This window comes from Paramisgurnus dabryanus, chromosome 8 (assembly GCF_030506205.2).
Source record: "Paramisgurnus dabryanus chromosome 8, PD_genome_1.1, whole genome shotgun sequence".
NCBI classification, from domain to species: Eukaryota; Metazoa; Chordata; class Actinopteri; order Cypriniformes; family Cobitidae; genus Paramisgurnus; species Paramisgurnus dabryanus.
Window position 1 is genome coordinate 7,314,125 of NC_133344.1, and position 15,858 is coordinate 7,329,982.

Below are 15,858 nucleotides of genomic sequence, written 5' to 3' on the forward strand. Positions count from 1 at the left end.
TACAAGCACGAATGCCGCAAATCTACAAGCGCGAATGCCGCGAGACTATAAGCTTATTGAGACTACAAGCTAGCTACAGCTGGCAGATTGAGCGTATTCATGTTTGAATCTCATGCGCAAATCTCACGCGCGAATGCTGCTAATCTACAAGCGTGAATGCCGCGAGACTACAAGCTTCTTGAGACTACAAGCTAGCTACAGCTGTCAAATTGAGCGTATTCGTGTTTGAATCTCATGCGTAAATCTCACGCGCGAATGCTGCTAATCTACAAGCGTGAATGCCACAAATCTACAAGCGCAAATCTACAAGCGCGAATGCCGCGAATCTACAAGCGTGAATGCCGCAAATCTACAAGCACGAATGCCGCGAGACTACAATCTTCTTGAGACTACAAGCTAGCTACAGCTGGCAAATGCAAATTGAGCATATTCGTGTTTGAATCTCATGCGCAAATCTCACGCGCGAATGCTGCGAATCTACAAGCGCGAATGCCGCAAATCTACAAGTGCCAATGCCGCGAGACTACAAGCTTCTTGAGACTACAAGCTAGCTTCAGCTGGCAAATTGAGCGTATTCGTGTTTGAATCTCATGCGCAAATCTCACGCGTGAATGCTGCGAATCTACAAGCGCGAATGCCACAAATCTACAAGCGCAAATCTACAAGCACGAATGCCGCAAATCTACAAGCGCGAATGCCGCGAGACTATAAGCTTATTGAGACTACAAGCTAGCTACAGCTGGCAGATTGAGCGTATTCATGTTTGAATCTCATGCGCAAATCTCACGCGCGAATGCTGCGAATCTACAAGCGCAAATGCCGCAAATCTACAAGCACGAATGCCGCGAGACTACAATCTTCTTGAGACTACAAGCTAGCTACAGCTGGCAAATGCAAATTGAGCATATTCGTGTTTGAATCTCATGCGCAAATCTCACGCGCGAATCTACAAGCGCGAATGCCGCAAATCTACAAGTGCCAATGCCGCGAGACTACAAGCTTCTTGAGACTACAAGCTAGCTACAGCTGGCAAATTGAGCATATTCGTGTTTGAATCTCATGCGTAAATCTCACGCGGGAATCTACAAGCGCGAATGCCGCAAATCTACAAGTGCGAATGCCGCAAGACTACAAGCTTCTTGAGACTACAAGGTAGCTACAGCTGGCAAATTGAGCGTATTCTTGTCTGAATCTCACATGCAAATTTCAAGCGTGAATGCCGCAAATCTACAAGCGCGAATGCCGCGGGACTACAAGCTTCTTGAGACTACAAGGTAGCTACAGCTGGCAAATTGAGCGTATTCTTGTCTGAATCTCACATGCAAATTTCAAGCGTGAATGCCGCAAGTCTACAAGCGCGAATGCAGCGGGACTACAAGCTTCTTGAGACTACAAGGTAGCTACAGCTGGCAAATTGAGCGTATTCATGTCTGAAACTCACGCGCGAATTTCACGCACACATGACACGAATTTCACACCCGAATGACGCAACTTTCAACCAAGCTTTGTCAAAAAAGCTTGTGTGTATAGCACAATTTATTCACATAATTCACGTCTGGTATGAACGCACAGTAAGTGTGTCCATGTGTTTGTTTTAGAACGCCAGCGATCAGAAGACAGAGATGGAGAAGATCAAAGAGAGAATGGCAAAGGAGGTCACCAAGATCGAAGAGCGGAAGAAGAACATTGACGAGGAGCTCAGGGAGGTCCAGGTCAGCACACCTGTCCAAATCACATGAGCATACGTGAACACACCTGTATGCTGTGGTCTTTACCAATTTCAAACTCAGATATGACACGCCAAGCCTAGTTATGTTTCCTTTGTTTGTCAATTCTCATTTGTGCTGTTGTTTGTTTTATGTATTCGTGCTCAGCCCCTGGTTGATGAGGCAAAGCAAGCGGTAGGCAACATCAAATCCGAGTCCTTGTCCGAGATCCGCTCCCTGCGTATGCCACCCGATGTCATCCGAGATATCCTGGAGGGAGTGCTGAGACTCATGGGAATATTTGACACTTCCTGGGTCAGCATGAAGAGGTGAGAGAGAGAACGAGAGAGCCGATCTCTCATTACTCTTGCTTTATATTACATTTTAACGGCCTAACGGAATGAATTCTGTCTGTATTTACGGTGTTTATCTCTTGGCTGGGAAATTAAACTGCCGTCTTGTTTAATACACCTTCACACTTTTCAGGCTAAATGAATCTAATCTCTTTTACGGACTAATTGAGGATTTTAATTCAGCACATTTTCATCGCAAATAGGCGCGTAGAGTCATTTGCTTTCAGTTAAAATCAGCTAATTGAAGAGCTAATGGAGTGTTTATAAACGGCAGTTTTTTAGCCAAGCGAGGAGTGCGGGAAGATATCGTCACGTTCGATGCACGAAACATCACTCATGAGATCAGACAGAGCGTCGAAGAGCTGCTGCACAGAAACAGAGCATCATTTGATCCCAAGGTCAGAAACCTGATTAAACACAGAGATGAATAATGTTCACCCCTAGTGGTTAATCTTCAGCTAAACGCGTTTCTTATGTTACAGAACGCTAAGCGTGCGAGTGCGGCCGCGGCTCCTCTTGCCGCCTGGGTGAAAGCTAACGTACAGTATTCACATGTACTTGAGAGGATTCAACCACTGGAGAGCGAGCACGCAGGACTCATGGAGTCAGTACACACACACATGTTGTCATTTAAGATGTGGATTATTAAGGAATTGTCATGATTAACTGGTTTCATTGTTTACTTCTAGAAACCTACGTAAGACGGAGAACCGTAAGAACAAATTGGAAAAGGAGCTAAACTCTGTTGGAGAGAAAGTTCTGGAGCTGAAGGAGAAGTATGTCTCTCTCTTCGCTGTTTCAGTAACCTAGTGATCTGGCTTTCTGTTCACCGCTTAAGCCGCCTTTCCACTGTACATGAAAAACGATGGCCCTACGGGGAGTTATAAAGGGTCTGTGTTTGGGGTGCCGACCATCTGTGGATGCATCATTTTCGGATCCAATTTAAGCTTTAGAGGCTGTTTACACTTGGCATTAACATGCGTTTCCGTCGATCGGATCACAAGTGGACGACGTTAATGCCAGGTGTAAACGGTGTTCAAAACTTTTGAACGCGTCCACTTTCGACCACTTTCAACCACATCCAGAGGTAGTCGAAACCACTTTCGATCGGATCGCTTTGGAGTTGCGGAACGCAATGTGGTTGAATGCGTTCGAACAGCCACACGCGACCGCCTTCTCTCTGCCCATTTATCTAATCTGAGGTATTAAACACAAATTTTACGTCTTTTTTTTACTTCTGGCGTGAACATACGGTGAACAGCGCTATTTTTAGCCTTTCATTGATAAAACTACTGCAGGTGTTCTCCGTAGTTTCCTTTTGAAAGCGTGAAAGTTGCGCGATTTCATCAATTGCGCTGAAAATTCTGAGAAAGCTCTAACAAATGCATGTACAAAACTCTGTGCAGCATGTTTACTTGCTAAACAAGCAGTGGACTCCGACATAATATTAGTTTGCGTCCATATAAACTCATAATTACTCCCGCTCGCGTTTGAATGACAGCAGAGAGACTCGCACATCGTCTCACGGACCGTCCCCTCACAGTATTCAGGACAGTAGTGGTCGAAAGTGGACAAAAGAGACAGATTTAAATACCAGGTGTAAACGTAATGTGTCTCTCTCGTCCACTTGTGATCCGATCGATGAAAACACATCTTAATACCAAGTGTAAACAGCCCCTTAGATGCGTTTAAATTTTTTTACTTGTGCAACTATGCTGCGTGCAACACGCCAACCGGATGTGATGTATTTCAGTGTATACCAATCAAAACACTGTGTGCAAGGTGAAAATTAGTAATCCTTTTTTTCTTTATCAGTAATCACTTGAATCCTTAAAGTTTAAAGGGACACTCCACTTTTTTTAAAATATGCTCATTTTTCAGCTCCCCTAGAGTTAAACATTTGATTTTTACCGTTTTGGAATCCATTCAGCTGATCTCCGGGTCTGGCGGTATCACTTTTAGCATAGCTTAGCATAATCCATTGAATCTGATTAGACCATTAGCATCGTGCTAAAAATAACCAAAAACTTGACTCTTCTGCTATTAAGCCAGAATGAGAGTATAGTTCCTAGCCATATCGGGCTAGAAAATTGTTACTTTTAATTTTCCGTAAGTCTTAGTTCACAATGTAACTACAGAAGAGTCAAGTTTTAAATAATTCTTTGGTCATTTTTAAGCGTGATGCTAATGGTCTAATCAGATTCAATGGATTATGCTAAGCTATGCTAAAAGTGGTACCGCCAGAGCCAGAGATCAGCTGAATGAATTTCAAAACGGTAAAAATCAATTGTTTAACTCTAGGGGAGCTGGAAAATGAGCCCCTTTTTTCAAGAAAATAGCTAAGCCCCCCTTCCTGTCATTAAAGGGTCGTCGTGTTTTCACATTAAGATATGATCCTGGATCAAAAAATTTTGTCAAAGAAACTCTAAATTACCCATAACTGAAATCCTTTTTTCACCTCAAATTAGTATGAAATAATAGTGTAAGAAGAACTTTTTAAAAGCCTCTTACCCTAAAGATAATAACTAAATATAATATTTTTGATTAGTTTTTTTGTGAATTTGGGTCAAAAAAAGGACAGTATCACTTTGTGGCAGCGCAGCATGAGAATTTTAAATCATTCAAGTAGTATTTTAATTTTAATAGAAACCAGGGTACCGGGGTCCAGGACCCCCCCAATTCGAACACTGCTTGCACGGAAGTGAGCTTCCCTTCAATGTTGGCATGGATTTATGATTAAACTTATGACTGCCAATAGGGGGCGACCTCAGACAGTCATGTCTGAATGCCGTGTACAATAGCCGGCTAGAATGAAAGGGTGGTTTATTCTAGACTCCTAGTTGCCTTTTTAATATACTGCTGTAGATTTTGTCCAGAAAAAGATTGTTGATTGGTGTCTATGGTGTCCAGATTTCAGTGTCGTACCACCGAAGCGGCTCAGTTGGAGTCAGAGGTCAACAGAGCTCAGGAGACCATCAGTGCTGCCGAGAAACTCCTACAGCAGCTGGATGGAGAACACACACGTTGGACCGCACAGGTGTGTGTGTGCATATTGATGTTTGAATTGTTTATATGCATGAAGTATGTTAGCGTTCACGCATGTGTGTGTGTGTTTAAGTATATTTTTGTGTTTGTCTGTATGCATGTTTTTCTAATCCTGTGTGTTTGAATGTGTGCATAAGTTGTGTGTTTTGATTCGTATCTGTATCTACATCTATGTAATACCAGCAGTGTATGTGAAATCATTGTGTGTGTGTGTGTATGTAGGTGGATGAAATCAGTGAGCAGTTGGACACTCTTCCTAAGAGAGCTCAACTCTCTGCCGCTTTCATCACGTACCTGCCGGCAGCTCCTGAGGATCAGCGACGCATCAATCTGGACAACTGGATCAACACTTCAGGACTAGAGAGTAACACAAATTCATGTTTACATGGCCGTTAAAATGATGGCTGCCACAGACAGTTTTTTGTAAAGTAATTGTAATTTCAACAGACACAAAAATATTTGTAAACTGAATTAACTATTAATGAATTAACTGATATCTAAAGTTATCTGCGCAGTCGAACTGATAGCCTTGCAAAGTATAATACACTTGACTCAAGAAAATTGATGAGCCGACAAATTATAATGACTCAGATTTATTTTCCTTTACCCCTATATTGCCCACTCAAGTTTATAAGCTACTCTCAAATTTAGACTGTAAGAAATCAGGTGGATCTTACAAAATTTAACCTGTTTTTCTCCAGATATTATTGCTGAACCCATTAAATCAATTTTTAATTTAATTTAAGTCTATCCACTAATGTAATTCCAACATCTTGAAAATCAACTAAGGTTATGCCATTATTAAAAGGAGGAGATCCCTGTGATTTGAATTATTATCGCCCTATTTCTAAACTACCGGTTTTAGCAAAAGTTTTTGAATCTATAGTAAATGACCAAATGAAAGAATACCTAGTTAGTCATAATATTTTAAACTCATTTCAGTCAGGTTTTAGACCAGGTCATAGTATGATAACAGCTACTACACATATTAAAAATTATTTAATAACTGCTTTCAATGAAAGACAGTATTGTGTGGCCTTGTTTGTTGATTTGACAAAAGTGTTTGACTTAGTGGATCATGACTTACTGTTACAGAGACTTAAAAGTATAGGTCTCTGTAATTCGGCTTTGAGTTGGTTTCAAAAATATTTATTTGATCGAACGCAATGTGTTGCTTTAGATAATTATATTTCATCCGTGTTAACAGTCAATAAGGGTGTTCCTCAAGGTTCTTTACTGGGACCACTTCTCTTTTCTGTTTTTATGAATTAATTATTAAATAATCATAATAAAAAGGAAAAAAATCTGCAAAGTTATACAATTATACAACGTGACAATTAAAAATAAAGGTAAAATAAAAAATAAATAACGCGTTTAATGCACATGCATTGCAGCAAATTCCTCTCCAGGCCTACATACTATGCACTTGCACATATAAAGCATGTTTGGTTACAAACATCTGGCACATACTTTTCTGATGACAAAATTTGCACTGTATGCTGACCTTAAAAGTGAAGTTAACTCAGGCCTGAATGACTGAAGTTTGGCTTTGTCCTCTGAATGGCAGAGTTTGATCTGCGTCACTTCCTGTGTTCTGAGAGTGAGCAGTTGATCTGGAAAAGTGAAGGGTTGCCGTCTGATGATCTGTCTATGGAGAACGCTCTCGTCATCTTGCAGGTAACACACAAACACCGTTCATATGTGTGTCCCATAATGCCCAGCATTCATTCCCTCATTCACTTACTCATTCTTATGTCTGCCTCTCTCATGCTTTCATTAGCTTAATGAACTAAGATCACAGGTAAGATCACACAGACATATCTATCTACCCGTCCGTCTTTACTTAGCTGTGTTTACTCAGTTGTCTTCTTCACCTAGTTTCCCATAACTTCCCATACACAATCTGACATTCATAGAGAAATGATAGAACGGATGAGTGGCAAAAACATGATGGCTTTCACATCTCCTTTTCGGTTCCAATCAAATCCTGATGGGTGAAATTAAGTCCTGACATTCATTGCAAACTTTGACCGAATTTCCTCTTTTCTAGAGTGTTTCCTGTCCGTTTTTGATCGATCCGTCCTCTCGTGCGACAGAATGGTTGAGGACTCACCTTAAAGAACATCGCCTGGAGATTATTAACCAACAGGTGAATACATGCTCACGTTAACATGATGTGTCCCTGTAGCTCAGTGGTGAAGCATTGCATTAGCAGCACAAAAGGTCATTGGATCGTACACCCATACTGATAAAAATGTATACCCTGTAGAGTCATTTGCTTTGGATAGAAGTGTCGGCTAAATGCATAAATGTAAATGTACACACGGGCTATGGTTTCAATTGAACGTTACAGGTTGTTTAGGTATTAGATTCATGCAGGAAATAGTGCACTATAGTTGGGTAGTACTGTATGTTATTGTGATCTTAGCAAGCAGTCACACATTTTAAAGGGAACATATTATGAAAATCTGACTTTTTCAATGTTTAAGTGCTATAATTGGTCCCCAGTGCTTTATCAACCTAGAAAATGTGAAAAAAATCAACCCAGTAACTTAGTTTTGGAAACCATTCTCTGTAAGCATGTGAAAAATTAGGTAATTGAAATTTGGCTCCCCTTGTGATGTCAGAAGGGGATAATACCGCCCCTTAATCTGCACTATCCAACCACGGCACTGCCATTTAGTGCAGAGAGTTATATGCATTTAACAGGACACACCTAAAATGGGACACCTATAAAGGGGCAATTTTAACATGTTATTATAAATTATATATGTCATTTTTCAGCTACACTGCAAAAAAAATGATTTTCAAGAAAAATAATTCTTAGTATTTTTGTCTTGTTTTCTGTAAAAATATCTAAAAATTCTAAAATTAATCATTCATTATTATTAATTATTATTTATAAAATTTGTATTATCGTGATGAGCAAAATAACCTAGGAAAATTAGTCTAGTTTTTAGACAAAAAATATAAAATTTGTGCTTAAAACAAGCAAAAAAATCTGCCACTGGAATCAGAAATTTTTTCTTGAATTAAGTGTTTATGAAAAAAAGTAAACTTATTTCAAGAAAAATTTTCTTATTCCATTGGCAGATTTTTTTTCTTGTTTTAAGCATAAATTTGATTAATAACTTTTATATTTTAAAAGTTTTAAGAATTTTTCGATATTTTTACTGAAAACAAGACAAAAATACTAAGTAAGAAAGTCATTTTTACCAGTGTACACTGCAAAAATGATTTTCAAGAAAAAAATTTCTTAGTATTTTTGTCTTCTTTTCAGTAAAAATATCTAACAATTCTTAAATTAATCATTTAATTAATAATTATTATTTATAGAATTATTATAAAATTAGTATGATCTTTATGAGCAAAATAACCTAGGAAAATTAGTTTAGTTTTTAGACAAAAAATATAAAATTTGTGCTTAAAACAAGCAAAAAAATCTGCAAATGGAAACAGAAGGATAAAAGTTTAGGATAAAATTAAACTTATTTCAAGAAAAATTTTCTTATTCCATTGGCAGATTTTTTTTTGCTTGTTTTAAGCACAAATTCGCTTAAATTTTATATTTTAAAAGTTTTAAGAATTTTTAGATATTTTTACTGAAAACAAGACAAAAATACTAAGTAAGAAAGTCATTTTTTCCAGTGTACACTGCAAAAGTGATTTTCAACACTGCAAAAAAATATTTTCAAGAAAAAAATGTTCTTAGTATTTTTGTCTTGTTTTCAGTAAAAATATCTAAAAGTTCTTAAATTAATTATTAATAATTTTAATTATTAATTTTTATTAATAATTATTTATAAAATTATTATAAAATAGTATTATCGTGATGAGCAAAATGACCTAGAAAAATAAGTCTAGTTAATAGACAAAAAATATACAATTTGTGCTTAAAAAAAGCAAAAAAATCTGCCAATGGAATCAGAAAATTTTTCTTTAATCAAGTGTTTATGAAAAAAAGTAAACTTATTTCAAGAAATTTCAAATTTTCTTATTCCATTGGCAGATTTTTTTCTTGTTTTAAGCATAAATTCGATTAATAACTTTTATATTTTAACAATTTTAAGAACTTTTAGATATTTTTACTGAAAACAAGACAAAAATACTAAGTAAGAAAGTCATTTTTTCCAGTGTACACAAAATTGATTTTCAAGTAAAAAAATTCTTAGTATTTTTGTCTTGTTTTCAGTAAAAATATCTAAAAATTCTTAAATTAAGATGCTTTTTCTTGATGAGCAAAATGACATAAGAAAATAAGTCTAGTTTTTAAACCAAAAATATCAAATTTAAGTGATTTTGTGCATAAAACAAGCAAACAAATCTGGAACATTTTTCTTAAACACTAAATTCAAGAAAAAATCAATTTGATTAACCATTGGCAGATTTTTTTGCTTTTTTTATGCACAAAATCACTTAAATGTGATATTTTTGGTCTAAAAACTAGACTTATTTTCTTGCGTCATTTTGCTTATTATGAAAAAGCATCTTAATTTAAGAATTTTTTTTAGATATTTTTACTGAAAAAAATAAAAAATAATTTTTTCTTGAAAATCATTTTTTGCAGTGTACGTACTCTGGGGACACCAAAGATTTATTTGACGTCTTAAAAATGTTCCCTTTAAACCGCACATGCAGATGTTGATTTGCTGTCTTTCAGGATGCTAACTTCATGACGGTGTTGGAGTTAGCCGTACGTTTTGGGAAAACTCTGATCATTCAGGAGATGGACGGGGTGGAACCTGTTCTGTACCCGCTGCTGCGCCGAGACCTCATTGCACAGGGTGAGCGAATTAAAAGAATTTGGCGAGGGCTAAGTATTGAGTAGATCAACCCACTGAACATCGGATATCTTTTAAAATCAGTGGGAAGAAAATATAACCTGATGCTTAAAACTTAACATTACAGCTGGTTACTGGTGCTTTCCTATGACACACACAAACAAATGCTCAGTTCACTGCTTTCAGCGTGTTTACCCCCGTGTCCCAGCTGTTTGTAGAAAATAAGACCCATGGGCATCACTGAAGCCGACTCCATATGCTGATAAATGTGTGTGTGTGTGTGTGTGTGTGTGTGTGTGTGTGTGTGTGTGTGTGTGTGTGTGTGTGTGTGTGTGTGTGTGTGTGTGTGTGTGTGTGTGTGTGTGTGTGTGTGTGTGGAGGCACAGATATGCTTGAGAGTATTGGGTGCCGGAGGGAGGAAGATAAACGGGAGTGTTTTTCTGTGGTTGAATGAGGGGAAGGAAATTAAAGTGTGTGCCTGTACACACTGCTGCATTGCAGACACACCGAAGAGAGCACACACACACACACACACACACACACACACACACACACACACACACACACACACACACACACACACACACACACACACACACACACAGAAAAATGTTGTAGCAGTCTACCTTCTCACTCACAATCTGGCAACCCCAAGCCCTCCATCAAGGAGGGATTCCACATCAATCTGGCCCAATCTCATTCTGTGGAATCTTTTTAGAAATGTGTACTACCATGCTAGCCTTAGTTTTGCTGTATGCCTGCAGTACATAGTCAGTATGTGGCTAGTTTGCCAACTTTATTATACTAACAAGTTAGCAGCATACTACAGTAGTGTGTACTGTGCAGTATGCAGAAATAGAGTAGTATTTTATTTTTAAGCATTGACTATATAATCTTTCTCTGTTTGTAAATGTCAGGGCCACGATATGTGGTGCAAATCGGAGACAAAGTCATCGACTATAACGAGGATTTCCGTCTCTTTCTGGCGACCCGTAACCCCAGCCCATTCATTCCACCTGACGCAGCGTCTGTGATCACCAAAGTCAACTTTACCACCACGAGAGCAGGCTTAAGAGGACAGGTGACATAAACTACTGGTGCTATGGGTTTTTAATGAACAAATAGATATCAAGTTGCCCATTAAAAACACTGATGATATCATTTTAATATCTTAATTGCTTCTCTTATAGTAAGTGGAAGTTTAATTTAATGGTGGGCAAATGAAAACTTTTGCTAAAGTCTCCTAAGACCCAGAAAACATCCACTTATTTAAACTGCTGTAAAAATGTTTTAGATGAATATTTTTATTTTTTTGCATAAATCTGTTCATCAACCTCAGTACTGATCAAAACTACAAAATCTTTACAAATTTTCCATGATTTTAACTCTTTAATTGCCAAGTTTATAAGTGATGTCACTGATTTGGGGAAAAAATAATTTTCAATATAAAAAGTGATTGTGGACTGGATTTTTGGGCATGTCACAAATTAGTAAAAACATTAGGGACGCACACACAATAATATTCTTTTATTATTGAGTTATACTCCATATATAACTCAATGAACAAGCCAAAAATTAAGCTTTGTTTTTGCACAAGCTTACTAAAGGGTTAATGGTGCCACAAGGTGATCAACAGTAAAAATGACAAATTTTACCTCTTTGCAAAAGGAAAAACCACTATATCAATCAAGAATCCATGATTATATGGTGTCATGGCTCTGCAATCAAAACATTTTTTCATAATTGAAGTCAATGGGGCAAAAACAGCCACGAACAATAAATGAGGGAGAAAAAATAAAATCTGATGCTGCACAAAAAATAAAAATGCATCAAAGCCAATGTTTTTACTAATCTTTGGCATGCCCAAGACTGTGAAAAAGAAAAAAAAAATCAGTCCACAATTACTTTTTATATTGAAAATTGGTCATTTTTTGTGCGTTTCCCCCAAAATCAGTTACATCACTTTTGAACTTGACAATTAAAGAGTTAAAATCATGGAATTTTTGTAATTATTAATCTGATACATTTTTACTGCAGTTTAATTTAGTGGATGTTTTCATCCACGAACAACACAAAATGGGTAGTAAATTCGCCCACGTTGTATTTTTGAGTTTTTGAGATATTTTTACTTGTTTTAAGTATAAACCTCTTGATTTTTATAATTTGGACTTAAAATCTTAAGCCACTTTGCTTATCAACACTGCAAAAAAAAAATTTCATGAAAAAAATCTTAGTATTTTTGTCTTGTTTTCAGTAAAAATATCTAAAAATTCTTAAATTAAGATGCTTTTTCTTGATGAGCAAAAACGACCCAAGAAAATAAGTCTAGTTTTTAGACCAAAAATATCAAATTTAAGTGATGTTGTGCATAAAACAAGCAAAAAAATCTGCCAATGAGGTAAGCAAATTTTTCTTGAATTTTTTATTATTTAGTGTTTAAGAAAAATGTTCAAAGATTTTTTGCTTACCCCATTGAACGACTTTTCTTTTATGCACAAAATCACTTAAATTTGATATTTTTGGTCTAAAAACTAGACTTATTTTCTTGGGTTGTTTTGCTCATCAAGAAAAAGCATCTTAATTTAAGAATTTTTTGATATTTTTACTGAAAACAAGACAAAAATACTAAGAAAATCTTTTTTTGCAGTGTACCCTTTCATGTTGTTAGTGGATGAAAACATACACTAAATTAAACTGCTGTAAAAATGTATCAGATTAATTTTTTTTTCACTTTTTTGCATAAATCTGTTAATCAACCTCAGTCCTGATCAAAACTACAAAATCTTTACAAAAATTCTATGATTTTAACCCTTTAATTGCCAAGTTTATAAGTGATGTCACTGATTTGGTGAAAACACACACACAAAATGACAGATTTTCAATATAAAAAGTGATTGTGGACTGGATTTTTGGGCATGTCAAAGATTAGTAAAAACATTGGACACACACACACACACACACACACACACACACACACACACACACACACACACACACACACTAATATGCTTTTATTATTGAGTTTTACTCCATATAACTTAATGTACAAGACAGAAATTAAGCTTTGTTTTTGCACATGCTTACTAAAGGGTTAATGGTGCCACATGGTGATCAACAGTAAAGATGACAAATCTTACCTCTTTGCAAAAGGAAAAACCACCATCTCAATCAAGAATGCAAGATAAAAAGTGTCATGGCTCTGCAATAAAAATTTTTTTTCATAATTGAAGTCAATGGGACAAAAATGGCCACAAACCATAAATGAGGGAGAAATAAATAAAATCTGATGCTGCACAAAAAAACAAAAATGCATCAAAGCCAATGTTTTTACTAATCTTTGACAAGCCCAAGACTGTGATAAAGGGAAAAAAATTCAGTCCACAATCACTTTTTATGACCGAATTTTTTTTGTGTGTGTGTGTGTGTGTGTGTGTGTGTGTGTGTGTGTTTTTTCCCCAAATCAGTGACATCACTTATGAACTTGGCAATTAAATATTTTGAAATCATGGATTTTTTGTAAAGATTTTTTAGTTTTGATCAGTACTGAAGTTGATTAACAGATTTATGCAAAAAAATCAACAAAAAAAAAATCATCTGATACATTTTTACAGCTGTTTAATTTATTCGATGTTTTCATCCACGAACAATATGAAAGTGTAGTAAATTTGAACAATGCACCAGGGTTAATAAAACTGAAATTAAGTTTTTTTTTACCAAACTGGCAGATATTTTTACTTGTAATATCTTAAGCCACTTTGCTTATCAAGTAAATGTATCTCAATTTAAGAATTTTCAGATATTTTTCTTAAAAAAAAGACAAAAATACTAAGAATTCTTAAATTGCGAAACATTTACTTGATAAGCAAAGTGGCTTAAGATTTTAAGTCTAAATTTTTCAAATCAAGAGGTTTATACTTAAAACATGTAAAAATATCTAAAAAATAATAAAAAACACAACAATGGCAAATTTAATACTTTTTCGTATTGTTTGTGGATGAAAACATACACTAAATTAAACTGCTGTAAAAAAATTCAAATTATTTTGCATAAATCTGTTAATCAACCTCAGTACTTATCAAATCTACAAAATCTCTACAAAATTTCCATGATTTTAACTCTTTAATTGCCAAGTTCATAAGTGGTGTCACTGATTTGGGGGAAAACACACAAAATGACAGATTTACAATATATAAAGTGATTGTGGACTGGATTTTCTTTTACCTTTTTCACAATCTTGGGCATGTCAAAGATTAGTAAAATCATTGGACACACACACACACACACACACACACACACTAATATGCTTTTATTATGGAGTTATACTCCATATAACTCAATGTACAAGCCAGAAATTAAGCTTTTCTTTTTGCACAGGCTTACTTAAGGGTTAATGGTGCCACATGGTGATCAACAGTAAAAATGACAAATGAAATGAAAAACCACCAACAATGAAGAATGCATGTAAAAGATGTGCCATGGCTCTGCAATCAAAACATGTTGTCATAATTGAAGTCAATGGGGCAAAAAAGCCACAAACAATAAATAAGGGGGGAAAAAATATGATGCTGCACAAAAACTAAAAATGCATCAAAACCAAGTTTTTTTTTTACTAATCTTTGGCATGCCCAAGACTGTGAAAAAGGTAAAAAAATCCAGTCCACAATCACATTTTATATTGAAAATCGGTCATTTTAGTGTTTTTCCCCCCAAATCGGTGACATCACTTATAAACTTGTCAATTTAAGATTTAAAATCATGGAAATTTTGTAAAGATTTTGTAGTTTTGATCAGTACTGAGGTTGATGAACAGATTTGTGCAAAAAAAATCATCTGATACATTTTTAACAGCTGTTTAATTTTATGGATGTTTTCATCCACGAACAATATGAAAGAGTAGTACATTTGAACAATGCACAAGGGTTAATAAAACTAGAATAAAGTTTTTTTTTTTTTACCAAACTGGCAGATATTTTTACTTGTAATATCTTAAGCCAATTTGCTTATCAAGTAAATGTCTCTCAATTTAAGAATTTTCAGATATTTATAATAAAAACAAGACAAAAATACTAAGACATTTATTTTTTTGCAGTATAGACTTAGCTCAAATTTGCTTAATTTCTTATCAAATGTATCCAACTTATCTTACTTTAATTTCATAGCTCCTTACTTCTATGCATTTGAATAATATTGAATTTATCTATTTATGTTTCTCTTGAGGAATTTTAGAAAATATAAAGAGATAAATTGACATTTAAATTAAACAGCCATGTCCATGACCTATTCATATTTCCTAAGCTATGAAATAACGTGTTTGTCATTTTGGTGGACATACAAGCTAATTATGATAAATAGATACAGTATACCTAAAATTTATTGTACAGTATAGCAGTATAATCAAATAGCAGCTGATGAATCAGTATGATTTAATATCTGCTCATCTGTATTTGTGTGTCTAGCTGCTAGCATTGACCATTCAGCAGGAGAAACCTGAGCTAGAAAGTCAAAAAACGAAAGTCTTGCAACAGGAGGAGGAAAAGAAGATCCAGCTTGCTCAACTGGAGGAGTCACTGTTAGAGGTACTGAAGAATCAATCCCAGCATGCCCTCTGTCTCCTTTCTCTCTGAATAATCTGTAGCCCTGTGAAAAACGTCCCAGAATGCTTTGTGCTGACACAGGACTTTTAGGAGCAGGAATGCATGCTGTGTCCAGTGCTCACAACAAACCCACCGGTGTTTGGCATTGGTAACTCTTTGCTTGTGTGTGTGTGCAGACTTTGGCCACAGCTCAAGGGAATATTCTGGAGAACAAGGAGTTGATAGAGTCACTGAACCAGACTAAAGCCAGCAGTGCTCTGATCCACCAATCACTGACTGAATCTCACCGATTACAGACGTCACTCGACCAGGTGACAATGAGAACGAGTTTGTGATTGTACACAAGATATGAGGGGTGAAGAGACACCAGATGGCACCA

The 15,858-nt window shown here is 35.9% G+C and overlaps 1 protein-coding gene across 1 annotated transcript in view; it reads left to right on the plus strand.

Moving 5' to 3' along the window:
- The window catches only part of dync2h1 (dynein cytoplasmic 2 heavy chain 1), a 120,196-nt gene that overhangs the window by 58,867 nt on the left and 45,471 nt on the right, over nt 1-15,858 (plus strand). Inside the window, exons 56-69 of the mRNA XM_065280400.2 lie at nt 1,599-1,712; nt 1,875-2,035; nt 2,334-2,457; nt 2,542-2,663; nt 2,749-2,835; nt 4,970-5,096; nt 5,327-5,468; nt 6,672-6,781; nt 6,885-6,905; nt 7,155-7,253; nt 9,765-9,888; nt 10,803-10,966; nt 15,342-15,461; nt 15,656-15,790. Coding sequence (XP_065136472.1) covers nt 1,599-1,712; nt 1,875-2,035; nt 2,334-2,457; nt 2,542-2,663; nt 2,749-2,835; nt 4,970-5,096; nt 5,327-5,468; nt 6,672-6,781; nt 6,885-6,905; nt 7,155-7,253; nt 9,765-9,888; nt 10,803-10,966; nt 15,342-15,461; nt 15,656-15,790 — 1,650 coding nt within the window. The remainder of the gene's footprint in view (nt 1-1,598; nt 1,713-1,874; nt 2,036-2,333; nt 2,458-2,541; nt 2,664-2,748; nt 2,836-4,969; nt 5,097-5,326; nt 5,469-6,671; nt 6,782-6,884; nt 6,906-7,154; nt 7,254-9,764; nt 9,889-10,802; nt 10,967-15,341; nt 15,462-15,655; nt 15,791-15,858) is intronic.